A 27752-nucleotide genomic window follows, 5' to 3' on the forward strand; every position below is an offset into this window, starting at 1 on the left:
ACCTCTCAACCCCCCAAACCCCCCCCTCCCCCCCCCCCCCATGAATGTAACCCCACACCTCTCCCCCCCACCCCACCTCTTCCCCCCACCCACCCACCCCACACACACCCCCACAGGCTACACGCCCGACTACGAGTCGCTGTACGCGCGCAGCCGCTTCTGCCTGGCGCCACACGGGGCGGGGTTCGGCGTGCGCCTCACGCTGGCCATGACGCACGCCTGCATACCCATCATCATACAGGTGGGGCGGGGGTTTGTAGGGGTGCGGGTGGGGGTGCGGGTGCGGTTTAGGGGGGGGAGGGGTGGGGTGGGGGGGTTGTGTGGTGTGTCTGCGGCGGGTGGGCGTAATCCCCCCCAGTCCAAGCCCATCCAAGACCTAGGATAGGTGGGGGGTTGTAGATACCAGCCCAAACTAAACCGGGGGTGCTTGGCATTTCTATCCTGTCCCTGCCACATCTCCCCCTCCCCCTCCCCTCCCCCTCACCTCCCTCCCCCTCCCTCCCCACCTCCACCCTCATCTCCACCTCCATCTCCACCTACATCTCCACCTCCATCTCCACCTACATCTCCACCTACATCTCCCTCTCCATCTCCCCCCTCTCCCCACCCCCTGCAGGACTCGGTGTACCAGCCCTACGAGTCTGACGGGCTGCTTCCCTACGCCCAGTTCAGCCTGCGCCTGGGGCTGGCCGACATACCGCACCTGGTGCCGCTGCTGAGGGCCGTGCCGCCCGAGCTGCAGGCGCGCATGAGGCTGGCCATGGCACAGTACCACAAGTGAGAGGGGGTGGAGGGGGGGATTGGGGATTGGAGTTTGGGGAGGAAGCAGACTTACTTCAGTCATGCAGTCAGTCCTCCCGTATTTCTGCATATCTGTAGTTCACCCACCCGTGCCAATGTGCGTGTTTGTGTGCTGCTCCCGCTGCTCCTGCTCCCGCCCACGCTCCCCACCACAACACGCCACCCTCATGCCACCCTCACGCCACCCTCCCCCTCTCACCCACCCTCCTCCCTCCCCCCTCCCCCCTCCTCACCCCAGGGCCTTCCTGTGGGAGCCGCGCCTGGGCGGCCGCGCCTACCACTACACCGTGGCGGCACTGGAGCAGCGGCTGGGCGGGCTGTGGGGGCGGCTGTGGGGCGGCGGCAGCAGCGCGGGCGTGGCCAGCAGGCGGCGGGCGCTGGGGGAGGAGGGCTGGGAGGAGGGAGAGGAGGAGGGCTGGGGGGAGGAGGAGGGCTGGGAGGAGGGCTGGGGGGAGGGGGAGGAGGAAGGGGCTCTTGGGGAAGGGGGGCTAGTGGGTGGTGCGGGCGATGAGGCGGGCAGGCAGGAGGGGTTAGGCATGGCTTCCGGAGCGGGGCCGGGGACGGCGGCAGCAGCAGTGGAGCTGCCGTCTTGGACTGAAGAGGTAGAGGTACTGGAGCGGGGGGATAGCAATAGCAATAATGGCAGCAGCAGCGGCAGCAGTAGCAGGCGGAGCAGGAGGCGGCTTGGGAGCAGGCGGGCCGGGCGGCACTTGTAGGGCTGGGTGGGGGCAGAAGCACGGGCAGGGAGTACGAGGATTTGGTGATTGTGCAGACGACCTCCCGGGCAGTTCCAAGTCCCGCCCGCCCGCGCACACACACACAGCCGCGGGCTACTGGCTTGCTGCTTGGTGGCTGGTGGCGATGGGGCACTGATGGTAGAGGTGGTGGTGATGGTGGTGACTGGCAGCGATGTTGTGTGCGACATTCATTCCATGGTTGGGGCCTGTCTGAGGCTTGGTCGCCTGGTTGGCACCTGCCGGCCCCGGTGCCTGTGTGTGCCATGTGTGTCTGGCAGGGGCTCGGGAGCAGGTGAGAGGCAGGGTGATGGGCTGCTCGGCAGGCAGGGGTTGGGCGGCAGGGGGTGGGGCGCAAGGGGCCGCACAGAGTGCGGACTCCGGACTGGGGAGCGTAGGAGACTGGTGTGGGGGCGCGTACGGGCACGGCGGCGCACGCACCTGCTCACGACACCGTACTCGGGTGTGTCCCTGCGAGATATCTCAGAGGTAGGGTTGAACGAGTTGGAGTCTGATCGGGAGTGGATGGCCGGAATGCAACTCTGGTGGATGGATAGGGCGATGCTCGGTTGGCGGAAGATGCTGGCACACTAGCCAGTTTACATGAAGACACAGGGCACACATGTTGATGCATCAGTGCGGTGTTGCAAATGACGCATTGTTGCCTGGACAGGTGTGGGGTTTGCCGCCTCACGGCGGGGCGGCGAGGCTACGGAGGGGGAAGGACCGTGTGGTTGGAGCCGAGGTCGGAGCCCACAGGTGCGCCTACTTGGACGGGCGACATAACATCGGCACAGTCAGCGTCCAGCTTATAGCGAACAAACAGAATATGTGCCGAACGAGCGCACCTGAGCATGTACGACGTACGACGAGGCGAGGAGGGGTCCTTGTGGCAGGCAGACTGTTATCGTTTTGTCAGCATGGTCGGTAATAGCTGTGTTGCCGCCTGTTCGTAAGCTGCTGATAGGATGAAATCGCGCAGGATTCACTGTTGACGGTGTTTGCAGCGGTGCTTGGCCGCGCGCGCCAACCTTACGGTTCCTTCAAAGCATTTCTGAGGACTATACAACATGACAACCGCGGTGTTGGAGCCCGGCGCGCCCAGCTTGCAGAATGGCGGAGCGCAAGGAGAAACAGGCTCCGGCAAGCTGCCGGGACAGCGCAGTAAATTGGTTTTGAAACACAGTCCAACGCTTCTGTTTGATATTTTGGTGAGAGCTCGGAGGAACGGAAACCGGGGTTGGTCCCTCGCAATTTTGCAAAGGGCCATTGCAGGTTTTCGCGCTGAGGGCGCTGCTAGCGTTCCTCCCGCGTTCAGCACTTGCTCCAGGTATAGCTATATGAATCTTCATCGTTTTGCGGTGATGGGCCCTCGACTGCGCGACGGACCACAGCAGGACTGGCACCCCCACACCGAGCCCTCACCCCCTGCCAACCCCAAACTCCTCACCACTTGCTAACTTCCTTCCCCCCATCCCCCGGTGCAGTCCGAGCCTGACAAGGACAAACTGAATGCAAAGCTCAAGGGAGCGACGGTCGCGGGCCCGGTCGCGCCGGCCCAGGCGGGCGTCCCACGAGGTGCCCAGCAGCCGCAGCAGCTGCTGCCGCCGCCTCCAGCTCCGGCCGCCGGCCAGCGGAATCTGGATCTGGATCTAGAGGCGCCACAGAAGGCGGCGGCAGCTGCGGCGGCGGAGGCAGGGCTCAGCGTGTCTGCTGCCGCGTCGTCAGGTTGGTGGGGGTGGGGTGGGGGAGGGGGGTGGCGGGTCCGGCGGGCCAGCCGTGCAGGCAGCAGACACGCGGTGGCGGAGGGGTGGGGGAGCCGCTCGCTATGCAAGAGCGGGTAACAAACGGAGGCGGCACATGGCCCATGGGGCGTGCCGTTGTCGCGGAGGTGCAGGGACCATTGACGCAACACCCGCGTAAGTACGGCACCAGGCAAACAACCCCTTCCACACACGCCTCCCCCACCCGATATTAATCACCGAACCGCCCCCCCCCCCCACATACACACACATGCGATCGCAGGCTCCGCGGGCGCCTGGGGCAGCAGCGCAGAGGGCAGCAGCACGGCCACCACCACCACCACCACCGGCGGCAGCGGCGGCAGCGGCAGCGGCAGCGGCAGCGGCAACGCACCGACAGAGCCGCACCCGCACAAGCCGGCGTCGGCCTCGGCCGCAGCCTCGGGTGCAGCAGCAGCAGCAACAGCGGCGGCGGAGGCAGTGGACGCGGCAGTAGCAGGGCAACAGGCCGGTGCCGCTCCGGCGGCGGCGGCTACAGCTGCTCAGGCGGCTGAGGTGGCGGCGAGTGGCACCAACAGCGAGGCGCTAGCAGTGGCCACGGCACCCACAGCAGCGGCGGCGGCGGCGGCGGCTGACCCGCTGGCTGAGTTCACTCCTCGAGTCATCCTGCAGGTGAGGGGGGCGTGGAGGGGGCTGGGGGGCTAGGTGGTCAGCAGGCGCAGGGGCCCGGAGGCCACTAGCGGGTGGCTGGTTCGGGCCGGGGAAGGATTGGTGGGTTGCAGAGGATAGGGGGAATTCTCCACACGGGCACAAAGGCACACAGGCACACGCCCCGCCCCACATCCCACACCTCCCCCCCACCCTCACACACGCGCAGGAGCTGCTTGGGGAGTTGTTCATAGCGCCGGAGCGGCTGACGGCGCAGGGCAGCTTCGGGGCGGGCGCCTTCGCCACCGTGCAGAGCTGCAGGTAGGGGGCTGGGGTGTGTGTGTGTGGGGGGGGGGCGGTTGGTGGGACTGGGTTGTGTGCACCATTTCAAAGGGCATCCGAGCAACGGCCCTGCCCCCTTGCCTACCCACCACCACAGCCCGGCAACACACTGCCCCACTCCCACCACCCCAAACCACCTGCCCGAACTCCCCTATCCCGCCTCCTCCTAACCTCACCGCTACCGCTTTTCCAAACGTCCTTGCAACCCCACCCACCCTCCTATCTCCCCGCCCCCCCCCAGCCTGGACCCCCCAGACGGCTGCGGCGGCCCCCGGCTGCTGGTGGCGGTCAAGAGCCTGAAGCCCGAGGTGCTGGAGGACGTGGAGGACCTGAGGCGCTTCCTGCTGGAGGTGAGAATGGGAGGGGAGGAGGGGGAGGAAGGGAGGGGGAGTAGACGATTGTTGCACAAGGTGGGGATGCCGCGTGTGCCGCTCCCTCGACCCACCCACCCACCCAAACACCTAACCCCCAGTCCCACTGCCACTCCCCTCCTTCACCCCCCAGGCCAACTTGGTCCGCAAGCTGCACCACCCGTGAGTGCTGTGGGACGTGCGTGGGTAATGGACGGTCAACCTTGTGGTCAACCTTGTGTGCCAATCCCCAAAAATGTCACTTGCCCTGCCCCCCCCCCTCCGCGCGCTGTGGGCTGGTTCTTGGTCTTGGGTCCTTAGGGATTGGAACAAACTACCACCACCTGTCCACCACCATTCCTCACCCTCCACTCCCCCCCACTCACACGCACGCACAGCAACATCGTGTCCATCCACGGCCTGGGCGCCCACCGCCTGGACAGCCTGGACAGCCTGCGGGCCAGCGCATACGTGGTCATGGAGGCGTGCGAGGGCGGCGACCTCAAGATGATGGTGCTGCGACAGGTGCGGGGGGGAAGGGGCATTGGTGGGGAGGGGGGAGATTGGGGGTTTGGGGATTGGGGAGGGGCGGGGGGTTTGCGCGTTGGGGCGGTGGTTGAATCGCCAAGCATGACGTGCCGACGGGGGGGGGGCAAGCATTTAGCGGGTCAGGAACGGCGGCGGGCGGCGCGGCGGGACGGGGGTAGGGCATGGCAACACATGCCCCCCTCTCCCCCACACACACGTACACGCCACCTACCACTAATCCCCCCACCCACGCCACCCCCCCCCCCAAAACACAGATGACTGGCCGCAGCCCCGCCTACTCGCGCCTGGACGCGCTGCGCTGGCTGACCCACATCGCCGCCGCCTGCGCCTACCTGCACGAGACATGCAGGCCCATGGTCATACACAGGTAATGGAGGGGGGGGAGGGGGAGAGGGAGGGGGAGGGGGAGGAAGGGGGAGGCTGAGGAAGGGGGAGGGGGAGGCGGAGGAGGAGGGCCGCAGCGGTATGTGCCGATGCTTCTTCACTGCCAATGAAGGCTTCAGACGCATGCAGCTGCCGCCGAGCACACACGTTCCACACGTTCACGTTCGGAACTACGCGCGCACTTACACCTCACGCATTTACGCCTATCACGCTCACACCTCTGTCACGCATTTACGCCTATCACGCTCTGAGACCTCTGACCTGTCTCACACACGCACATGCACAGGGACTTGAAGCTGGAGAATGTGCTGCTGACCGGCGGACCCGTGGACGGCAGAGTGGTGAGGCGCTGTGTGTGTGTGCGGGTTGAGGGGGGGTCGGGAGCGGGGCGCACCCATCCCAGCACCGCCCCGATTACTCCATCCAACGCCACTCCAATGCCCCCACCCCCCACCCCTTTCCACGCCCACCTCCCCTTCAGGCCAAGATCACGGACTTTGGGCTGCACAAACGCGCCATGCACAGCCGAGCCGAGGACGCCCTCATCGCCGTCACCAACGAGTGGTCCACACGGGGAGGGTCAGTGTACCGCACCGACGGAGCCGGCGGCGGCGGCGGTACGGCGGCGTACGGCAGCGGCCACGGCGGCGCCGCCGCGTACGGCAGGCAGGGGGCGGGCGCGGGCGGGGTGAATAAGGACCCGTCGTTCTACGGCGGCCGTAATTATTATGCCGGCGGCGGCGGCGCGGATGCGTCGTACTACGGCGGGCTGAACGGCAGCGGCCATGCGTACGGCGGCGGCGGCGGTGGCAGCACCAGCGCGCGCTATGTCGCACTGGCGTCGGCGGGCGTGGCGGCGGTGGCGGCGGAGCGGTCGGTACGGCACGGCAGCGTGCACGGCAGTGTGCATGGGGGCGTGCATGGCGGCGGCGGCGGCGGCGGCGCACCGCTGGACCCGTTCCTGGCGGCGGCGGGCATTGCCGCAGACGCCGCCGCCGGCGGCGCCGCCGGCGCCGACGTGTCCGCTCACTCGCTCGGCGCCTCGGCTCCTGGCGGCGGCGGCAGCCTGCGCGCCGGCTCGGAGGCGGCGGAGGCTCTGGGCTTGGCGGCGATGGCGATGGGCGGCGGCGGCGGCGGTAACGGCAGCAGCCACGGCGGCGCCGCCGGCTCGGGTCCCCTCGTAATGGTCGGTGAGCGTGAGAAGCCGTACCTCCTGGCACTGGACAAGGGCCGTTACGATTCGCCGGTGCCCACCAGCAAATTCAACTCCACGAACGACCTCGTGGCAATGCACGACGCCGCCGCCGGCGCGGCCGCCGCCGCCGCCAGGACCGTGTCAGCGGCGGCGGTCACGGCTGCCGCCGCCACAGCGCCGCTGCCGCCGCTGCCGCCGCGCGCCAGTGTGCCGCCGCCGCTGGCGGGCTGGGCGCCGCCGCACGTGGTGCCGCCGGCGAGCCACGAGGAGAGCGTGCACCGCAAGATGCTGGCGCTGATGGCGCTGGAGTCGGCGGCGGCGGCGGCGGCGCCGCCGCCTCCACCGAGCCCTTCTCGGTGACGGAGTTCGTTCGCGCCGCAACCATGACGCTGCAAGCCGAGGCGGCGGCGGCGGCGGCGGCGACGTCCAATGAGGGTGGCGGCGGCGCCGCCGCCGCCGACGGCGACGCGGCTGGCAACGCCGCCGCCGCGGCGCTGACGCCGTCGCCGCTGACGCTCATGCGCTCCATGACGCTGGCACTGCAGCAGCAGAAGGAGCAGGAGCAGGTTGCTACAGCCACTGCCGCTGCTGGCACAGGCGCTGCTACAGCCGCCGGCGGCGGCGCCCTGTCGCTCTCGCCGGCCAGTTCCCTGCAGTCGCCGTCCGCGCTGCCGCCGCTGGGCGGGCTGCTGGCGACGGCGCAGTCACGCGCGACACGTGGCAGCGGCGCCGCCGGCGGCGGCGGCATGAAGACGGTTCCCGAGGAGAACCGCATGTCGATGGACTTGGGGCCGCGGCCGAATGTGGTGCCCGGCATGCGCAACAGCCGCGGCAGTGGCGGCGGCGCCGCCAGGGACGGCAGCGGCGGCGGCGGCGGCGGCGGCCCTGGAACCGGCTCGGACCGCAGCGTGCGCGGCGGCGCGGCGCCGCCGCCGGGGGCATCGGCGACGGCGGCGGCGGCGGCATCTGCTGGGCGGCTCGTGTCGGCGGCTGCGAGCAAGCGGGAGAAGGTGGCGGCGGCGGCGGCAAAGATGGCGGACGCGACGCAGCAGGTGTGTGGGTGTGTGAGATTGTGTGTGTGGGGGGGGGATGCAAGACTGTGTGTTTGTTGCGGAATGCATGATGTGTCTCTGTCGCGGGAATGCATGTGCGTTCCACTCCGCTGCATGCCGCCCTTGGGGTCTTCAGCAGCACTCCAGCATCGCTGAGCCGCGCGCGATGCCCTCGTGGTCCTGTCCGCACAAACACACACTGCTTACGATGACGACCACACACTGCCAGCGGGCTCTGTAACAAACGTGTATACACACGCACAAATACACACACACACACACACACGCAGACACACACACGCGCGGGCTTTCGTTTCGTTTTTTTAACACACGCCCGGACACAGGTGGGGTCCCTCATCTACATGGCTCCGGAGCTCGTCACCAGCGGCTCCTACAACGAAAAGGTTGGTGGGGAGGGGGGGCCGTGTGTGTGTGTGTGTGTGTGTGTGTGTGTGTGTTTGTAGGTGTGGGTGCTGCAAGCAATCAAGCGCCACCTACGCCACACAAAGACACACACGTCCGTTCTTTCCCTTGCGCTTACAAACACACTCTCTCACACACACACACACACACACACACACACACAGTCACATACAACACGTGCTGCCTCCCCTCCCTCCCTCGCCCTCAGGTGGACGTGTTCAGCTTCGCGGTAATCGCCTATGAGCTCTTTAACGGCAAACTACTGGCCATGAAGGTGTGGAGGAGGGGTGGGGATGGGGGAGAGGGGCGGAGGGGCGGGGGGAGGGAATTTTTGCAGTCTACAACGAAGGGAGCCAGGGGAGCCACTAAACCCCTTCACCAGCCCCGCTTGCCGATTCCTCGTACCTTCTCACTTTAAACTGGATGACAGGCACAGCGGGTTCGGTTTAGTTTGGGCTGGTATCTACAACCCTCCCCCAAAACAAACCGCAGGTCGCCAACGACGCCGCCTATGCCGAGATGGGCGCCGGCGGCGGCGGCGCCGCGCCCGCCACGCCTCCGGGCGCGGGCGCGGGCACGCGCAGTGCGGAGCAGGCGGCTCAGGACGGTGTCATGGCATACGTGCTGCGGCGCAGCGGCGGCGTGCGGGAGCCGCTGCCCGGCTGGTGGCCGGCCGAGCTCAAGCACCTCATTGCGGCGTGCTGGGCGCAGGACCCCACGCAGCGGCCGCCCTTCAGCAAGGTGCGTGTGTGCGCACGTGTGTGTGTGTGTGTGTGTTTGTGTGTGTGTGTGTGTGTGTGTGTGTGTCTGTGGCTGTGGCTGTGTGTGTGCACGTGTACATGTGTTAGGGAAGCAACGGGGGAAAGGGATCGACACTGTGCGTGCGAATGCGTGCGCGTGCGTGTGCATTTGCGTATGCGTGCGTGACGTATGACGAGGCGGGGGGCTCAGCGCGGGAGCCTCAGGGGCGCACACACTCGGAGTGTGTCACAGCCTTCACAAGCACGCTCACCTCGCAACCGACAAGGCGGCACCCACGGAACCCAGTCCACCCACCCATCTCATTGCCATCACATCACGCTCCCCACATCACGCCCCCCACATCACGCTCACCTCACTTACGGCATCACTGCGCGTGCCTTCCTTTCCTTTCTTCTCCGGACACAGATATTCCGCGAGCTGCGCAAGATGGCGGCGGACGGCACACTGGCGGAGATGGACGCGCGCGACCCACTGCGCGGCGGCGGCTGCGGCTGCACCATCAGCTAGGCAGGCAAGTCAGGCAGCTAGCCAGGCAGTTAGCTAGCTGGGCAGGCAAGGCAGGAAGGCGGTGCGACTGTGTGTGTGTGTGTGTGTGTGTGTGTGTGTGTGTGTGTATGTGTACGGACTACAGGGGCGAGCAGTACCGTATGGCATGCGTGTGTGTGCGGCGCCAGGTGCACCTGTGCAGTGCCTGGGCGCAGCGGGAGGGATGGAGGAGCAGGTCGTGTGCCGTGGCGTGTTACGGGAGGGATGGGACCGGAGCAGGTGCTAGCTAAGTGGGCGATGTACAGACGAGCCCGCTGTTGACGTCTGCGCGTTTTGTCGTAAGAGCATGAGGTGAGAGAGGTTTGGCACTGTGGAGCAGGCCATCACGCGGATGGAGCCTCCATGTGGATGCAGCATGGATTTGGAGCACTGGGCCGAGCAGTGCGGTGCAAGGTATATTTGATGTTGCAGCTCGAGCACTGAAGACGCGCGGAGAGTGGGTACGCGCTTGGCTTGTTGACACAATCAAATTGATAATGAAAGTACGGTATGCGCGCCCCAAGTGGCAAGTGAGCAGTGCTACTTCTTATCCTGCCGGGGGCTGTCGGGGGTTGGCAGTGTATCGAGAGAGAAAGAGAGAGCTGCGCGGACGGCGGCGCACCGGCGGCTGCCGCACCTCCTTTGTACCCATTTGAAAATGTTGTATCTGCAAGGCTGTCGTGGTAGGCGTAGAGACCTGCAGGTCACCGGTATGTAACAGGCGGCCGGCCGGTGCCAGTGTGACATTTTCAACAGTGTTGGTGACGGCCTCTAATGTATTGTAGAAACAAAGGTGTAAATGCTGAAAGACGTGTTGGTGCCGCTTTGGGTGCTGCCGGTGGCGAATGCAACACGGCGGACTGCTGTGCGCGCCTGCTGGCAGTAGTGGGGTGGCTGATGGGCGTGATGTGTGTGTGTGTGTGTGTGTGTGTGTGTGTGTGCGTGTGTGTGGCTGCTGCAGCGAGTACGCGGGGGGCTGCCACCCGGCAGCCAGCCCGCAGCCGCCCACCTGTTGCTAGTTGCCTGGTGCGGGTGCGGGCTGCGGGCTGCGGGCGTGTTTCGGTCGGTTGTGTGTGTGTACGTTTATGCGCATGTATACGTCCAGATGAATAGGTGCGAGCAGATGTGCGGCTGCTGCTGGGCTCGCCCACTGCCATACCACGCACTGCCGTACCATAATCGTATCTATAATCGTTAGGGGTTGGTTACGAGCGGTCAGCTGTGAGCGACTTTAGGTGCCGGTGGCTGGCCGGCTGTAGGCCAGGCTCCCATGCAGGTAGGCTCCCAGGCTGACACGGGGCCGGTTGGGCTGCTGCGTGATGGCAACGTGATTCAATAACACGACAGTGAAAGACAGGCGGCGACACACGTGCATGCCCCTCCTTGCCGGCCGGCTCGGCGGCCGGGCACCAGCACCGCTGTCATTTCGAGCCAGAAACCCGCATCGCTTTCTCCCGAGTCGCTTCTTCAGCACATCAGTACATCATGCAACCCAGCGACTGACCACGACCTGGGTTTATAGCAGCCCACGCTCCCGTGCTGACGCATATCCGTGCTGACGCACACGGCGCATACGCCCCGGCGCCAATTCCACCGGAGCTGCTGGCAGTGGGGCAAATGCGCAGTGGGTGCAGCAATATTACAGATGACCTGCAGTTCAACGTACCCGTATACGTCCAAACGGATGTCCTGCCTCACTGCCTGCCTTGCACTCGATGGCGGTCCCGCCGCCCGCTTGCTTGCAAGGCTGGCCACAGGCCCACACCGCCACATGCGCACAGCCGCAATTAACGCCGAAACCCGCTCCTCCCCCCAATCAGGCAAACCAACCCACCACGCTACCTGCATGGAAGCGTGCGAGTCACCCCCCCCCCCCGCCGCCCCATCCTGCTGCCCTTGTGTCGCCGCCACGTGCTGCCGTGCACGTGCCCACCACCACCACCCCGCCCCACCTCCTACCCCTGGCACGGGCGGGCAACCCGGCTCCAGTCCAAGTCGTATCAATATGCCCTCATGCCCTAATGCCTGACACGGCCTTGCTGTGCCCTACTCGCTGGGGCAGTCAGTCGCTGTCCAAGCCGCTGTCGATCTCGCCCGCCGGGTTGCCGTGCGCTGCCTGATGCATGCCAGCCCTGGCGTACCCCTCCGCCTGCGCCTCCGCCTGCGCCTGCGCTGCGGCCTCTCACTGCACCGCCGCCTGCGCTGCAGCCTCCATCTCCGCCTGCCACTGCGCCTTCGCCTCCGCCTCCGCCTCTGCCTCCTCCTCCTCCTCCTCCTCCTCCTCCTCCCACTGCGCCTCCGCCTCCATCTCCGCCTCCATCTCCGCCTGCCACTGCGCCTCCGCCTCCGCCCTCAACCGCTCCTGCTCCGCCGCCCGCGCCCGGAAGCGCCGCTCCACGCCCGCTGCCACCACCGCCCGCGCCCCCATCACGCCCTGCTCCCGCTCCCGCTCCCGCTCCCGCTCCTGCTCCCGCTCCCGCTCCCACTCCCGCTCTGACCTCGCCTCCTCCTCCTCCTTGCCCGCCTCTTCCGCCTCCCACTGCGCCGCCACCGCTTCCTTGTGCCCAGACCCCGCGGCACCCGCCGCCGCCGCCGCCGCCGCCGCCTGCATGGACCTCCTGGCCGTGTCCCCCGCCATTCCTCTGCACACGATGCCGGCAGTGAGCAGCACAGCCGTAGACACGGCCGTGGCGTGCGGCGGCACGGGGCTGGCGAGGAAGGCGGCGCGCAGCCACTCCCACTGGTTCTCAGGGAAGCGGCCGCACAGCCGCCCCTCCACCCCCACCTCCTGCAGCAGCGCGCTCCACTCCGCGTCGGTCAGCTCCGTCCCCGCCCCTGCCCCTGCCCCTGCCCCCGCCCCTGCCCCTACCCCTGCCCCCGACCCTGCCCCTGCCCCTGCCCCTGCCCCTGCCCCTGCCCCTGCCCCTGCCCCTGCCCCCGCCCCTGCCCCTGCCCCCGACCCGCCCGCCGCAGCCGCTGCGCCGCCGGCCGAAGCCCCAGACCCGCCAGCTGCCTCCGCGCCGCCGCCTACCACTGCTGCAGTCCGCCCCTCATCCCGCCCCCGCTCCCGCGCCCTCTGCGATTTCTTTTGCCGCCGCTCCAAGAGCCACCGCACAGCGCCGAACACGCCCGCGCTGCGGTCGTACCACTGCCCGAGGCCCAACACCTTCTCCACACCGGGCAGCTCATCAGCCGGCGCGCCGCCGCGCTCGTGCAGGGAGGTGGCGGCCGCCAGGTTGCCGGCCTCCAGGGCCGCCGGCAGCAGCAGCGACCGCTTCCCGGCGGCCTCCTGCGGCGGCAGCGCCCGGGTTTGATTGCGCGTCACGGGGCAGCGGGGTGCAGTGCGTGTGTGTGTGCGTTTGTGTGTGTGTGTGTGTGTGTGCACGTGTGTCTGTGTGTCTGTGTGTGTGTGTGTGTGTGTGTGTGGTGAGTGGCATGCCCAACGTGTGCGGTCCAGCGCGCGCGCCGAATGGCGGCTGCTGACAGCACATGTATGCGCGCGACCGCGGCAACACGCGCCGGGCGCCTGGGCACAACCCTGGCGGAGCGCCCGCGCCGGCCCCGGCCCCGGCCCCCGGCCCCGGCCCCGACACCGATACCGGCCCCACCTGACATCTTTGCAATTGTATTTACATACGTATGAATTTATACGTGTACGTATACCGTATGTGGGTTATAAGTGTTTTCTAGGCTCACTCACCTGCGGCCAAAACTCATTCTTATCGCTGTCGTCCTCACCCGCCGCCGCCACGCCCAGCGCCCATTCCAGTTGCTCCAGGGAGCCCGCCGTCGCAATGGGCTGCAGCTGCACCTCCGCCCCTAGCACCTCATGCAGGTAGCGCAGCGTGGCGGCGTCGGCGCCTTGGCTTGCCGCCGCTTGCCGGAAGACGCGCGACCAGAAGCTACGCTCCGGTCTTGCACGGCCTGCCTCGTTCGCCACCACCACCGCCGCCGCCAACGCGCCCAGAGGCGCCGCGGCGGCGTCCAGGGTGCGGCCGCCACTGCTGTAGCTCGGCAGCTGCCGCCGGGCCCGCAGGAACTCCAGCACCGCAGTCTGCCCACGCTGCGCGGCGGTCTCGACAACGCAGCTGTTCGGCCACCGCATGCCGCCGCACCCATACCGCAGGAAGCGCAGGGCGCGCACGTCACCCACCGCAGCCGCCGCCTCCGCTGCGGCCGCCGGCAGCGCCCGCACGCCCCTGTCCCTCACCAGGTACCGCAGCCGCTCCTTGTAGTCGGGCTGCGCGGCCGCCCAGCCGTACTCGCCGCCACGATCAAGCAGCCAGCAGCCATCGGCCCCCCACCTGCCGCCGTTGCCGCGCCGCTCGGCCGTGGCCGCCGCCAGCAGCTCGGGCCGCCGCGACCGCACCCACTCCGCCTTGTCCCGCCAGTCGGGCGTGCGGCTGCCCAGCGCGCGCAGCAGCAGGTTGGGGCGGCCGCCGCCCGCCGCCGCCTGCGCCGCGTCCGCATCCGCATCCGCGTCCGCGTCCGCGTCCGCGGCGGGCTGCTGCTGACGCGGCGCCTGCTGGAGCTGCCGCCACCGGCCGGCCAGCTGGCGGAGCACGGGCAGCGGGCAGCCCAACGCCACGTCACACAGCAGGTGGTGCCACATGCCGCCGCCCTCCCGCCCGTCGGCGCGGGGCGGCGGCGGCAGTCGGGCCAACAGCCGGTACAGCAGCGCCACGTGGCCGCCGCGCGCCGCCGCCGCCGCCAGGACCTGGGCCACCTCCTGCCGCCGGTACTCCCCGTCGTAGTCCCAACGTGCCGCCACCTCGGGGAACAGCTCCCCCTCCTCCTCCAGCCATTGCAGCACGTGCGCATGCCCGCCGGAGCTGGCGGCCTCCGCCACATCCAGCAGCGCGGCATCCCCGCCCAGATTTCCGTTGTGGGTATGGTCCGTGCATTGCCTGGCCCACAGCAGCGTGCACAGGTGCAGGTGGCCCGCCTCCGCCGCGGCGCAGACGGCGGCTAGCCCCACCATGCAGCCCTCCTGCAGCAGCCGCTCGCAGGCCGCCGTGCGCCCGGCCGCGGCCGCGGCAGCCATCACCTGCACACTGAGGGCGCAGCCGCAGTGTGCCAGAGCCGCGTCCAGGCTTGGGCCGTCGCCGCTGCTGGCGGCGAGGCACAGCAGGCGTTGCCGCTGCCGGAGGACAAGCGTTCGCCAAGGCTCGGGCCGGCCCCAGTGCGCCACGAACTGGCGAGCGGGCCAGGGCGAGGCCGCGACGACTGGATTAACGTATTGATTCGGTTGGCGCCTCTGCGCCGGTTGCGCCGAGAGCTGTATCCGAGAGTAGCCCTCGCGGAGGCATGCTGCCGCGTCCTTGCAGCTCAGCTTGAGCCCCGCGACCACATCCGGGACCGGCAACAGACCAGCGAGATGTTGCAGCAGCTCGGGCGTCAACTTGTTCCAAGGCTGCGACGAGGCGTTCATGGGATTATTGCTATTTGGTTGACGAAGCGACCTCGACTTTCAACGACTGTACATCAGAAGCACTCTAGCTATGGCCACTGAGCATTGAGAAGGTCAGTCCATGCAGGCAAAGATGTGCATTAGCAACCGTGGGGTCCAACCGTCATGCATCCTTTTGCGAGTGCGGCACCCCGTGGCACCCAAGGTGGCACCCAGGTGGAGTGCGGCCTCGCGCCTGCCCACTGTAGGATATGTTATGGGCCCGCCTCGCGCCCTATCGTCCGTTTGGGAGGTGCATGGGCGTGCGGACCACCATATAGGATGTCCGGGAAATGTCATACACACACATTGCGACAGCAGCCCCAACCCAGCATCGGCCTCCCCCCTGCAGATCACGTGTCTCCTCTCACCCCGTGCGGCCCTGGCACATGGATTGGCTTGGATTACTGTGTTGGCTGGCCGTGACTCGGTGACTGCCTCCATTCAACGAATGCAGTTTCTGCAACCCGCTTGCTGCTTCACATGCTTCCACCCACGAGGCCTGCTTGGGCCTTGGGGTATGGGCGTCTGCTGCACCTCGCCAACCTGCCTAACCCTGTCCCATCGCACTTCCACCCACGAGGCCACGACAACCCAAGCAAATCATACGGCGCCCTGTCTTTACGCCCTGGTTCTGCTTGATCCGCCCATCTTCCCTTTTACTTGCTACTTATTTGTGGGTCCTGCCACCACAGTTACCGCACTGGAACCCACTGCCGCCGCTGGCCCTGCCTACGCCAGGGGCCTCGGCTGCACGCCAGCACGCGACTGACTCAGAACGCTTGCACGTGTGCCGATTGCCCCACAATGCGCCTTCATCTCGCAAACGTGAGGTGTCCATACTAGGCTGGAAATGAAGCCCGAGCGTCGCCAGTGCCCACGTCTGCTGCCCACCCGTGCGGGACCCACTTGACGGCCAGCAGCTTGCGGCCAGCCATAGCACGCCCCTCTTGGCACGCCCAGAGTGCCTCGCGGGATCGCCTCAACCTGCCGGCGCCTAGCAGGAATGTATGTTTTGGCAGCGACGGTTGAGGCCGGCGAATGACATGCTGTAAGTGCCGGGGCCTGGCGGGCCACTTTCAACCAGTTTAGCTTCACTGTATACCTCCCTTGTGACCTCCTCAAGTATTTCTTCCACGTCGCGCAAGGCTGGCGCTCCGCTGTTGAAGTATCTGCCCCCAACCTGGTCACGAAACACCCCTGCCAAAGGAGGGGCACGGGCCAGGGCGGGGGGCTACACGACAGCCTGACTGCCTCAACTCCCACGCATCCCTGGTCTCCCTTGGCTGGAAATGAAGTGTATGATGTCATATGGCATCACTGGAAGGGCGCAATGAAAGGTGCTCGACTCTCGGTTGCACATGCGCACGACGCGTTGGGGGGTTGCCGGTCAAAGCGGGCGCGAACCATGTGCATGCGGCTTCCGGGAGTCATAACATGAGAGTTGCAGCCTACATAATTAATGCACTGCCGACCCGCTGTAAGAAATTGCGAGGTACGGTTTGCATGGGGAGCGAGTTCCCCCTAGTCGCAAAGACCGCTGTCTGCCCAACTTGAGTAGGATTTCAGGCAGGCCAGCGTTGGCATAGTTTATAATGGGCCCTCCGGGTCTTGGTTGCGTCAAGTAGGCAGAGGAGGAGCCCCGCAAGGTCTAATTTACAAAGCAGGTCAGCGCACGCTGTCTTTCTGCGTGCCCTTGGTGACTCCTTTGCTAACAATCGAGCATTTGTGGTCTTTATCTGTGCTCCACAGCTTTCTTTGGGGCGCTGGGCTATCCCCTTCAACCTCTCAGCCCCCAGCGCCCGGACTAGCCCCGCTTTCAGACAGCCAGCCTTTGGGAGCTGACCACAGCATCACCAAAGTCAACCAGCTGCAGCAGGGCACGGCTTCGGCCTCGTCTGCGCTTGGCCTCACCAAACCCCGCTTTGGTTCGGCGGTGGACGAATAGCAGCCTCTGCGAGCTTTCGTCAAGGTAAATAGTTTCTCTTGGACGGTTTGGTGGAAGCCTGGCGTGCGGACTTCGCAGCGCCTGGGCGACACCCGACGATCCGTGTTGGGCGGGGCTTGCCAGGGCTGCAGGCAGCACAGCATGTTGCCTGGGCATCACGCAGGAAATTTGCAGACTGGCTTGCCGCGCTATGTTGCATACAGCTGTCTCAAGGCTCAGTCTAGACATTGTGTCCTGCTCCCGCTCGTGACTCTGCTCGCAGGACCTTCGGTCTGCCCCAGGGCAACCAGAGGATAATCGCCTCAAGCTTCTTTAGGAGGGCATTCAGCAGGGTTGCCACTCGGAGGCAGCGGGCGTGTCGCCACGCTTGCAGATCCCGTTCGCAGCTCGCGCACCTACTTGTGCCGATACTTTGCGGCATAGCAACTGAATAGGGCATAGCTGATCATCTTGCTAACGGGCTTACGAGTCAGTTCCGGAAGCAGACCGGTCAGCGATGGCTACCCCCGGCGCTGCTGCCGCTGCGGCAGCGCAGAATTTCCTGGCGGGCCACGACAATAGCCTCGCGGCGTTGCTGCAGGAGCTTGGTTATGGCGCCACGGTCGATGAGCAGATTTTTAAGGCGATTTTGCGGCACCTGCCCGAACCCCCGACGGAGCAGGCGGTCGCAGACGTCTTGCTGCTCATGGCCCGCACCCACACCGGGCTCAAGGAGCCCCTCCCCTCGGGCCTGTGGCTGGCGCTGGGCCTGGGCCAGCCGCCCGCGGAGGCGGCCTCCCTGACCAGCTGGAACTGGCCGCTAGTGGTGGACTGCCTGAAGGCGGCCGCGCAGGGCCAGTCTGGCCGCCTGAGCTGGGCCAAGGTGGCCGAGTGCATGGACAGCGAGCGGGCGCTGCTGCCGGACGCCGCGGCCTTCACGGTGCTGGCCTCCGCCTTCCGCCGCGGCGCGGGCGAGCAGCTGCCGGTGGCCGCCCTCACCGGCCGCATGTGGAAGACCCCGGCGTGCCAACTATCGCTGCTGAAGCTGGCGGCCTCGGCGCCGCCCGAGGTGTTCAGCTTCGAAAGCTCTAAGCGGTTGGTGACGCCGTTGGAGGGCATGAACATTGCCGGCATGAGCCCCAACCGTGCCTGGGCTTCAGTGGACCTGCTGCAGGTGCGTGGGTGGAGGAGTTGCATGGGCCATGCACGGCGGTTGGGGAGGCCAGGACGGAAGTGGACATGAGGATATCTGGGGCGCGGAGCTGCAAGGGGCTGCATGCCAAGGGGTGCCAATATGACATGCATTGCTCACTGTTGTATGGTGGGAGGTTCACGACCCTGCTCGACATTCTTGCAACCCCGCGCAGGCGCTGTGCATGCTGATGGAGGGCGCGGCGCTGGTGGGGCCGGCTCGGGACGTGCTGCAGTACCCCGCTGCCGCCTGCCCCGAGCTGCTGCTCATCACCATCTCGGAGACGCGCACCACCTGGAACCTGCTGCAGCGCGACGTGTTCGCGGCGCTGCTGCCGCAGCACATCACCAATGCGGCGCAGGTGGCCACCGGGCCCACGCTGCCGGCCGGCAAGGCGCGCAGCCGCGAGCTGCTGACGCGCGTGTGGTCCGCCGCCCCGCCCGAGGTGCTGCTGGACCTGCTCATCGAGCTGTACATGCAGGACCCCGCCACCACCACGCCCCGCATCGCGCGCGTGTGCATGGAGCTGGGCGTGCTGCCGCAGGTGCTGGGCTCGCTGCCGGTGGGCGTGTCGCTGGAGGTGGCGGCGTACGCGGGCGGCGCGGGCATGCTGAACCTGGAGGCCTGGCTGGGCGACTACTGCAACCGCGACGTGATGTCGGTCATGTCGGCCATGATGCGCCTGGTGCTGGACAAGGCCGACCCGCAGCCGCAGCCGCCGGGACCGGATGGGCAGCCCGGCGCGCCGCGCGGCGGCGGGCCGCCGCTGGCGGCGGAGGCGGCGCGCGCCATCCTCAAGGTGCTGCAGGCCTCGGCGCAGGCCGGGCTGCCGGTGGACCTGGTGCACGAGATGAAGGTGAGCGAGCGGGGATGCAGCGCGCTAGTCTCTGAGGCCGCCGGCTGGCTGCTCAGTGTGGGCGGCCGCCGGTATGCAGGGCTTAGCGGTGATGGGCGTGGTGTCTAGGGATCCCAGAGTGCTTTGCTTACATGCCTCCTGACGTCGTTTCTGTGCAGAACGTGCAAACGGCGATCGCCAAGCAGTTCCCCTCGCTGGCCTCCCAAATCACGACGCTGCACGACACCTTCGCCAGCGACGTGGAGGAGGAGGCGAACAGCTACTTCCAGGTGCGGGGCATTGCCGGTGCAACGAGTTGGAGCAGGAGTTCGCCTCCTTGCAGACAAGAGCAGTTCAGTATGGATGTGCAGTAACACGGCCGCACCTGCTTCTTGTGCTGACATTACGCCCATCGCCCGTCGTCCGCAGGCGATCTACAACGAGCAGCGCCCCATCGACGAGATCATCGCGCGCATGCAGGCATACAAATCCTCGTCCAACCCCCGCGAACAGGTGCGCAAGTAGTTCTGCGTGCGGATCCGGTCCGGCATTGCTGAGCTAGAATATGTAACGCGTGCCTACTGCAGTCGACGCGATTGCCCACCACCTCATGTCACTCATCGCCTCTTCGCCCGCCTCCCCTACCCGCAGGAGGTGTTTGCCTGCATGATCCACAACCTGTTTGACGAGTACCGCTTCTTCGCGCGCTACCCGGACCGCGAGCTGCACATCACGGCCGCGCTGTTTGGCTCGCTGATCAAGCACGGCCTGGTGAGCAGCATCACGCTGGGCATGGCGCTGCGCTACGTGCTGGACGCGCTGCGCAAGCCGCCCGGCAACAAGATGTTCATCTTCGGGCTGGAGGTGAGGCACAGAGTTGGCGGGCCCGTGGTAATGTGGCGGCGTGGGACTGGTGGCAGACTGCTGTTGAGGTGGGGAGGGACGGGCGTCTTCACGCCAGTCGGCGCAGCTTTGGCGTTGGATAAGGAGTGAGACGGCGGCAACGTGGCATGCTGATTGTTCCTCGCGTGCTCCCTTGCTCCCCCGCAGGCGCTGCGCCAGTTCGCGCACATGATTGCGCCCTGGCCGCAGTTCTGCGCCGCGCTGCTGGCCAACCCGCAGCTGCGCGAGGCGGACCCGGAGCTGTTTGCGCGCGTGGAGGCGTCGCAGCACGCGGCGGGCGGCAACGCCGCCGTCCTGCCGCCGCCCACACCCACCGTGAGCGCCGGCGCGCCCGGCGGCCCGCCCTCCGGGCCGCCCAGCCAGCAGCCGGGCCCGCAGGGGCAGCAGCTGGACGGCGGCGCCGGCGTGGCGCCGGACTCGAACTCGCACGGCTCGTCGCGCTTCCTGAACCTGCAGCCCGCGGACACGCAGGGCCCCGCTGCCTCGGGCAACGGCGCGGACATGGAGGTGCCGCCGCCCAACGCAGCCGGCGGCCGTGGCGGCAAGGATGTGGGGCCGTCTGGGCGGGATGCGCAGAGCATGGCGCCGGGCGGTAAGATTGGCGGCCGCGACGCGGGCGCTGTGGGCGGGCCGGCGGCGAGCGGGCCCGCGACGGCGTCTAGCGCGACCGGCGCGGCGGCTGCGGCCGGCGGCGCGCAGCCCAGCAACACCAGTCTGTCCATGGGTGAGTTCAGCGCATACGAGGGGCGGGATACCCTGTAGGGGTTGCTACCGCCCCGTCTCCACGTTTAATAGGCTGACTACGTCAACCTGACGGCGTTAATGAGGAAGGCACCGCCAGTTGCTTGCACTTTGACCCCGACTCCTCTTGCCTCTCTCTTGCCTCTCTTCCTCAACAGGCGACGGCGACGCGGTGGGCATCAACCTGGCGATGCAGGTGGCGGCGGCCTCGCTGGCGCCCAACATGGGCCCCTCGCTGGCGGCGCTGGTGAACACGGAGAGCCTGGAGAGCGCGGCGGAGAAGTACCGCGACTTCAAGGAGCCGCCCGAGGCGGTAGCCGACAAGTGAGCTGGAATGCGGCGCCCCTGGGCATGAGGCTGGCCGGGTTTTTGCGCCTGCGGTCTTGAACTGCTCGTATCTTTTGGATCCAAGAATGTCTCCACACTTGCACCGTATCTCATCTACAACGGCTCCTTTGCGCCCGCGCCCTGCAGGATCCACTTCATCATGAACAACATCACCAAGGACAACATGGAGCCGCGCAGCAGCGAGATCCGCGACCGCGTGCTGCCCGACTACCTGCCCTGGTTCGCCAACTACATGGTCGTCAAGCGCGCAGCGCAGGTGGGCACCGCAGGGCGGCTGCAGGCCCGGGCGCGAGGCGATGCCAGGTTGCATTAGGAATATGGGAGGCGCGGCACTGTAACAGCCAATGCTGTTGTGAGCGCGGTCGTGTTGTCTTGTCGTCAACCCTTCCTATACCCCAACCCCCGGCTCCCCCAAACCCCCGCAGGAGGCCAACTTCCACACGCTGTACATGTCGCTGCTGGACCAGCTGGGCGACCGCGAGCTGTACCGGCTCATGGTGCGGACCACCATGTACTACGTCAAGGTGGGTGGCGGGTGGCGGGCCGGTGCTTGTGGCGGTGCTTGTGGCGGTGGCGTAAGGAGGGAGGGAGGGGAACGGGTGCTGCGGTGTGGTGCAGAGCAGGGTGAAGCGGGGCGAGATGAAACAGGCACGCATATGCAACAGGATGCACCGGGCCTTGGGCGGCTAGAGAGCTTCGCTGGCTGGCGTCGGTTGCTTCTGCCACATCTTTCCACCGAACAAGCAAGCGTCAGACTCAAGTGAGCATATTTTACTCACCGCCCTGTCCTTGCGCCCCCTTGTCCTCTGCTCGCCCCCAGGTGCTGCTGTACAGCGAGCGCATCCTGAAGGAGTCCAACGACCGCGCGCTGCTCAAGAACCTGGGCACCTGGCTGGGCCTGCTCACCTACGCGCGCAACAAGCCCGTGCTGAGCCGCGACCTGGAGCTGAAGCAGGTCATCTGCGAGGCCTACCAGCGCGGCCGCCTGATCGCGGTGCTGCCCTTCGTGCAGAAGCTGCTGGAGGGCTGCCGCCACAGCCGCGTGTTCAAGCCCTCCAACCCCATGGTGGCCGGCATCCTGTCCCTGCTGGCGGAGCTGCACGCCATGAAGGGGCTCAAGATGAACAACGCCTTCTCCATCGAGCTCATCTTCAAGGCGTTCGGCCTGTCGCCGCACGACGTCAAGCCCAGCGACTCGCTCAAGACGCAGACGCGCGAGCGCATCACCAACCCCGACTGGCAGCTGGAGTCCATCCAGAACGAGTTCCAGGGCGGCCCGCCGCTGCCCGACGGCCCCGGCGCCAAGCCCGGCGGCGTGCCCTCCTCGCCGCAGCCGCCCTCGTCGCAGGCCGGCCAGCCGCCCGCCTCGCCCGGCCAGCTGTCGGGCCAGGGCGTGCGCCCGCCCGGCGTGCCGCTGGTGCCGCCCGGCGCGCCCGGCTCCATGGACACCACGCCCAAGGCTGGCATGATGGGCGCGGGCGGCCCCGGCTCCGGCCCCGAGGGCATGGGCGGCTACGGCGGCATGCCCGGCGGCATGGGCGCGGGCGGCGTGGGACCCGGCGGCGTCGGCCCCAACGCGGCTGGCGCTGCGCGTGGGGCGCCCGGCATGGGCGCCGCCGGCGGCGTGCCGGGCGCGCCCGGCCTGCCGCCCGACGGCGGGCTGTTTGCCAACCTGCACCAGCACGTGATCATCAACCCCTCCCTGGGCGACATCCCCGACCGCCTCATGCTCAAGCGCCACGTGCCCGCGGCCGTGGACCGCGCCATCGGCGAGATCATCACGCCCGTGGTGGAGCGCAGCGTCACTATCGCCTGCTACACCACGTACGAGCTGGTGCTCAAGGACTTTGCGGGCGACCCGGACGAGAGCCGGCTGCGCAAGGCCGCGCACCTGATGGTGTCCAGCCTGGCGGGCTCGCTGAGCCTGGTGACGGCCAAGGACCCGCTGCGCATCAGCCTCACCAACCAGCTGCGGCAGATGCTGCAGCCGCAGGTGTCGGACGCCGCCATGCTGGACAACATCGTGTCGGTGCTGGTGAACGACAACCTGGACCTGGGCTGCACGCTCATCGAGCGCGCCGCCACCGACAAGGCCGTGCGCGACATCGACAAGAGCCTGCAGGCCGCCTACGACGAGCGCATCAAGGCGCGCCAGGCCGGCAAGCCCTGGGTGGACCCCGCCGCCTACCACGGCGCCGGCAGCCGCTTCCCTGGCAGCCTGCCCGAGGGCCTGCGCCCGCGCCCCGGCGGCATCCAGGCGCACCACCTGCGCGTGTACGAGGACTTCACCCGCATCCCCCGCACTGCGCCCGCCGTGCCGCCCCCCGGCACGCCCGGCGCCGTGCCTGGCGCACCCGGCATGCCCGGCGCACCCGGCACCGGCGTCCCGCCTGGCGGCGCCCCCCCGCCGCCGCCCGGCGTGGCGCCGCGCCCGCCCGGCTACCCCGGCGCGCCCGGCTCCTTCCAGGGCATTGACGCGCTGGTGGCCGCCGCTGCGGCCGGCGGCGCCGGCCCCGACGGCACCGGCGGCAAGCCGCCCGGCGCTCCCGACGGCGCCGCCGCGGCCGCGGCGCTGCTGGACCGCTACCTGCTGTGGCAGCAGGCGGTGGACGCGGCCATCGCCGCCAAGGAGGCCAACCCCGGCGCGGGCTCGGACCAGTCCGACCTGCAGGCGCTGCTGGCGGAGCTGTCGGAGGCGCTGGCCTCGGGCGCCGCGCCGCCGGAGGACGCCGCCGCCTTCTTCGCGCGCCGCATCCTCAAGCACCTGTACGACTCGGCCGCCGCGGGCGGCGGCGGCGGCGCCGGCGGCGCGGGCGGCTCCAAGCTGTCGCTGTCGTTCCACGCCGCCTGCCTGGAGCTGCTCAACAGCGCGGCGCCCGGCGGCCGCGTGGTGAGCGAGGTGACGCTGGGCTACCTGGCTGCGGAGGACGAGCGCAAGTTCGCGCCGGCGCTGGTGGAGATGCTGCTGCGGCTGCGGCTGCTCAGCCTGCCCGACCTGGACGCCTACATGAACAAGCTGCTGCAGACGCCCGCGCTGCGTACGCAGGTGAGGCCGCCGCTTGGGTCTTGAGGCACATCTGCGCCTATATGTGTGTATGTCTGTGTATGCAGGCGTGAATACCGGCACTGCTTTCGTTGGCGTGCGTGACGCGTGTTCCCCCCTCCCTCCGGCCGTGCTCCACCCCAGGGCGTGTCGGACATGGTGCTGCTGCTGCTGCGCTTCATGGCGCTGCGCGACGGCGCCGTGTCCGCGCCCGACCTGCCGCTCACCATGGACTTCCTGGGCCGCATGGCGCTCTCCAACCCGCCGCTGGCGGCCATGGTGGAGGCGGCGCGCAAGGCGGTGGTGGCGCCCGCCATGGCGCGCCCGCACGGCGAGATCCCGCCGGCGGTGCGCGACAAGGCCGCCGACCCGCCCGGCCTGCGCGACCAGACGCTCAAGCTGTTTGAGGAGTGGGTGCACCTGCTCAACATGCACGCCGAGGACAAGGCGCTGCTGGGCTTCCTGTCCAACCAGGTCCGCTCCGCCGGCGTGCTCAAGATGGACGACACCACCGACCGCTTCCTGCGCACCCTCACCGAGCTGGCGGTGGCGCACTGCCTAGCCTCGGCGGAGGCGGCGGCAGCCGCCGCAGCCGCGGGCGCTGGCGGCGCAGGCGCGCCGCCTCGCCCCGGTGAGACGGCCGGCTCCGGGCCGCTGAGCTACATCGCCACTGACGCGCTGGTAGCGCTAGTGGCGGCGCTGGTGGTGCAGCTGGGCGGCGGCGAGACGCTGCTGGGCCGCTACCTGGGCCTGCTGGTGGGCGTCATCAAGCGCGACGCGGACGAGGCCACCGTCAAGTTCAACGCGCGCCCCTACCTGCGCATCTGGGTCGGCCTCATGTCCGAGCTGGGCGTCATGCCGGGCTCGCACGCCGCCGCTGCGGCCGCCGCCGCGTCCGCGGAGGGCGCGCCGCCGCCACCCGCCGGTAGCCCGCCGCCCGCCGCCGACCACGCGTCGCAGCTGCGCTACCTGCGCGCCTGCGGCATGGCGCTGTACGCGCTGCAGCCGCTGTCGGTGCCCGGCTTCGCCTTTGCCTGGCTGGAGCTGGTGTCGCACCGCGCCTTCATGCCGCGCGTGCTGACCGCGCCGCTGGCCTCGGGCTGGCCGCTGTTCGCCTCGCTGCTGATTGCGCTGCTGCGCTTCCTGGAGCCCTACCTGCGCGCCGCCGACCTGTCGGAGAGCGTCAAGCAGCTGTACAAGGGCTGCCTGCGGCTGCTGCTGGTGCTGCTGCACGACTTCCCCGAGTTCCTGTGCGAGCACCACTTCAGCCTGTGCGAGGCCATCCCGCCGCCCGCGGTGCAGATGCGCAACCTGGTGCTGTCGGCCTTCCCGCGCAACATGCGCCTGCCCGACCCCTTCACCCCCAACCTCAAGGTGGACCTGCTGCCCGAGATCCAGCAGCTGCCGCGCATCGTGCCCGACCCCGAGACGCTGCTGCCCGAGGCCCTGCGCCAGCAGGTGGACGCCTTCCTGCGCACCCGCACGCCCGCCAGCCTGCCCGTGGACCTGGCCAAGCGCTGCATGACGCCCGCGCCCGACAAGGCCGGCGCCGCCGCCGGCGACAAGGCCGGCGCCGCCGCCTCCTGGGGCGCCAACGGCGCCGGCAGCAGCTCGGCGGCCGGCTACAACGTGCCGCTGATCAACGCGCTGGTGCTGTACATTGGCAGCCAGGCCAAGACGGTGTCCAGCCCGCTGCACCCGGGCGCGCAGGAGATGTACGTGCGCATGGCGGGCGAGCTGGACGCGGAGGGCCGCTACCTGCTGCTCAACGCCATGGCCAACCAGCTGCGCTACCCCAACGCGCACACCTACTACTTCTCCTGCACGCTGCTGACGCTGTTCCTGGAGTCCAAGAGCGAGGGGCTGAAGGAGCAGATCACGCGCACGCTGCTGGAGCGGCTGATCGTGAACCGGCCGCACCCCTGGGGCCTGCTCATCACCTTCATCGAGCTCATCAAGAACAGGTGAGCCCACGTGTGCCTGCAGTAATAGGGATGCGACCATCGGCATATCCGTGCCTAAGCATGCCCTGCAGCGTCTGTAAAAGTTTACGCCTAGTCCAATTTAGCACACGCCTCATCAACCCCTGGCCGTGTGCGTCCACTCGCAGGCGCTACAACTTCTGGGCGCACAGCTTCACCAAGTGCGCGCAGGAGATTGAGAACCTGTTCACCAGCGTGTCGCGCAGCTGCCTGGGCACCAACCGCGAGCAGGAGGAGGCCGCGGCGGCGGCGGCCGCGCAGCAGCAGCAGCTCAAGGACGGCGCCGGCGGCGTGGCGGTGCGGGCCTAGGACGGCCTCGCGACATGCAGCAGCGGGGTAGACGCCATGTAGGGCCGTAGCATATGTAGGCATGAGCACGCGGTCACGGATGTGCTGCGTCCGTAGCTAGGCTGAATGACGTTTCGAGTTTGACGCTCTGCACTGCATGAATGTGGGGCCTGACCAGTGCTGCAATAGGGAGACATGGCAAGACCGCTGCAGGTACTGAGCTGCTACGCAACGAATGGATCGCCCGCAACATGTACGCACTTTTGGAGTGTCTGTGTCTTCTGCTTTCGGGATGTGGGACTGATCTGGGTGCGGGCACGGCTACGGCGCTGTCTCCGAGAATGGTGGTGTGGAGAGGGAGGAGGGGCCTAGCCAGCAAGTCCCGGATGTTTTATCGCGTCCCGAGTGTGCGAGTCCCAGTGTAGTATTACCGTGTGTGGAGTGGGCAGGGCGGCAACTGTATCCTACACAACGAACGAAGCACAGCAGAACTGAAATGCACTGGGCAAGTGCCTCCCGTCCTCTGCCGCCTTTTGAGCATGTGTGTATACAGCCGGTCGCCTCTTGTGTCGGGGGTGGGGCCTGCATCCACGGAGGGTGAGACGCGCGTCGACTGTGTGCGACAGTCGTGGATGCCTGGGCGTGTTTTTGTGGTTTTCCGTACATGGTTGCGCCGGGAGGGGATGCACGTTCCGAGCACGGATGCCCAGCGATGTGCATTCTGGAGGGTGGGCTGCTGGCGGTTGACGAGCGCGAGCGGTTGCAGGGGTGGGGGCAACCCTGCACGGCAGCGGGAGTCTGGTGGAACCCTGAGGTTACCTACTGTGCGCCTGTGGTGTGGCTGGCCGCCAGGTGGTCCGCAGTTGCCCTGCTCGGACGTGCAGCCGGCGTGGCAGTGTGTGTGTGAGGCCGCGTGAAGCGCCGCATGTGGGTGCGGCCCCCGGGCATGAGGCGGCGGCTGGAGTGTGTCCGTCTCCAGAGCAAGGCGGCAGGTGCGGGCGGAAGCAAACATGCACATGTAAGGACTTACTGTTGAATGGGCCCGCGTTCAAACCCGCACACAGCTGCAGCTCCAAGCACACAACGGCTGTTCACACTCGGACTTGGCTACGCAAGTGAGCCTACCCTACCCAGCCGTACCAGCATGACTGCGTTCGCTTTACTGGGTCCCGGATGTGGGTCGGGGACTGTTCGGGCCACATCATGCCGCTGCACCACATCCAAGTACAAGTTAACTGCCCCCTGCGCTCAGCATGCCTGCGGCGTTGGGATGGCGGGACGGTGGGTGTGACAAGACTGCAACCTGCTGCATGGAGGCCCTGGCCTGGCCCTGGCTGCAAGTGGACTGCCTCCCTTCGGCCCCTCCCTGCTGCCCGCTACACTTCAGGGAGACCAGTTTGCCCCTATGGCTACTGGGGATGCGGGGCTTCAGGGTGCGATCGAGCCACGTGGGCGATTCAAGCTTTGTGAGGACTTCCCCTCCCCCCTGATCCGCAGGTAACGGTGCGCGCGGCCTTTTACGTGACTCAGCTCTCAA

General features: G+C 67.7%; 4 protein-coding genes across 4 annotated transcripts in view; 3 read left to right on the plus strand and 1 right to left on the minus strand.

Annotated features, from left to right (window-relative positions):
• CHLRE_14g632847v5 (uncharacterized protein) overlaps positions 1-2408 on the plus strand; it is an 11492-nt gene extending 9084 nt beyond the window's left edge. Inside the window, exons 13-15 of the mRNA XM_043070448.1 lie at positions 117-241; positions 617-777; positions 1040-2408. Coding sequence (XP_042917121.1) covers positions 117-241; positions 617-777; positions 1040-1517 — 764 coding nt within the window. The 3' untranslated portion in view covers positions 1518-2408. The remainder of the gene's footprint in view (positions 1-116; positions 242-616; positions 778-1039) is intronic.
• Positions 2409-2486: 78 nt separating this feature from the next.
• Positions 2487-10858, plus strand: CHLRE_14g632860v5 (uncharacterized protein). Its single transcript, XM_043070449.1, has 15 exons — positions 2487-2746; positions 3023-3263; positions 3561-3949; positions 4155-4246; positions 4509-4617; positions 4772-4800; positions 5016-5142; positions 5421-5533; positions 5837-5891; positions 6032-7045; positions 7111-7797; positions 8142-8201; positions 8429-8494; positions 8713-8961; positions 9388-10858. The coding sequence occupies exons 1-15, from the start codon at positions 2606-2608 to the stop codon at positions 9487-9489; spliced, it is 3474 nt and encodes a 1157-aa protein (XP_042917122.1). The 5' UTR covers positions 2487-2605; the 3' UTR covers positions 9490-10858.
• Positions 10859-11134: 276 nt separating this feature from the next.
• Positions 11135-15016, minus strand: CHLRE_14g632900v5 (uncharacterized protein). Its single transcript, XM_043070450.1, has 2 exons — positions 13208-15016; positions 11135-12796 (listed from the first exon to the last, which is right to left on the minus strand). Exons 1-2 carry the CDS (start codon positions 14936-14938, stop codon positions 11690-11692), a joined length of 2838 nt encoding a protein of 945 aa, XP_042917123.1. The 5' UTR covers positions 14939-15016; the 3' UTR covers positions 11135-11689.
• A 1440-nt stretch (positions 15017-16456) lies between these two features.
• On the plus strand, positions 16457-27249 carry CHLRE_14g632950v5 (uncharacterized protein). Its single transcript, XM_043070451.1, has 14 exons — positions 16457-16623; positions 16709-16928; positions 17167-18057; positions 18251-18931; positions 19090-19200; positions 19340-19423; positions 19562-19774; positions 19961-20537; positions 20713-20878; positions 21029-21158; positions 21328-21426; positions 21723-23948; positions 24090-25909; positions 26056-27249. Exons 3-14 carry the CDS (start codon positions 17401-17403, stop codon positions 26234-26236), a joined length of 6945 nt encoding a protein of 2314 aa, XP_042917124.1. The 5' UTR covers positions 16457-16623; positions 16709-16928; positions 17167-17400; the 3' UTR covers positions 26237-27249.
• The last annotated feature ends 503 nt before the right edge of the window (positions 27250-27752 follow it).

The sequence above is a fragment of the Chlamydomonas reinhardtii genome, chromosome 14, assembly GCF_000002595.2.
Source record: "Chlamydomonas reinhardtii strain CC-503 cw92 mt+ chromosome 14, whole genome shotgun sequence".
NCBI classification, from domain to species: domain Eukaryota; kingdom Viridiplantae; phylum Chlorophyta; class Chlorophyceae; order Chlamydomonadales; family Chlamydomonadaceae; genus Chlamydomonas; species Chlamydomonas reinhardtii.

What these genes read in the sequence shown, in the direction of transcription:
- CHLRE_14g632860v5 (XM_043070449.1), top strand. Translation starts at nt 2,606, where the DNA reads ATGACAACCGCGGTGTTGGAGCCCGGCGCGCCCAGCTTGCAGAATGGC. An exon ending in CGCTTCTGTTTGATATTTTG is followed by an intron (nt 2,747 to 3,022) that starts GTGAGAGCTCGG and finishes CCCCCGGTGCAG; the next exon opens with TCCGAGCCTGACAAGGACAA. An exon ending in GCAAACTACTGGCCATGAAG is followed by an intron (nt 8,495 to 8,712) that starts GTGTGGAGGAGG and finishes AACAAACCGCAG; the next exon opens with GTCGCCAACGACGCCGCCTA.
- CHLRE_14g632900v5 (XM_043070450.1), bottom strand. Translation starts at nt 14,938, where the DNA reads ATGAACGCCTCGTCGCAGCCTTGGAACAAGTTGACGCCCGAGCTGCTG. An exon ending in AGAATGAGTTTTGGCCGCAG is followed by an intron (nt 12,797 to 13,207) that starts GTGAGTGAGCCT and finishes CTGCCGCCGCAG; the next exon opens with GAGGCCGCCGGGAAGCGGTC.
- CHLRE_14g632950v5 (XM_043070451.1), top strand. Translation starts at nt 17,401, where the DNA reads ATGGCTACCCCCGGCGCTGCTGCCGCTGCGGCAGCGCAGAATTTCCTG. An exon ending in AGGCGAACAGCTACTTCCAG is followed by an intron (nt 19,201 to 19,339) that starts GTGCGGGGCATT and finishes CGTCGTCCGCAG; the next exon opens with GCGATCTACAACGAGCAGCG. An exon ending in TCGTCAAGCGCGCAGCGCAG is followed by an intron (nt 21,159 to 21,327) that starts GTGGGCACCGCA and finishes AAACCCCCGCAG; the next exon opens with GAGGCCAACTTCCACACGCT.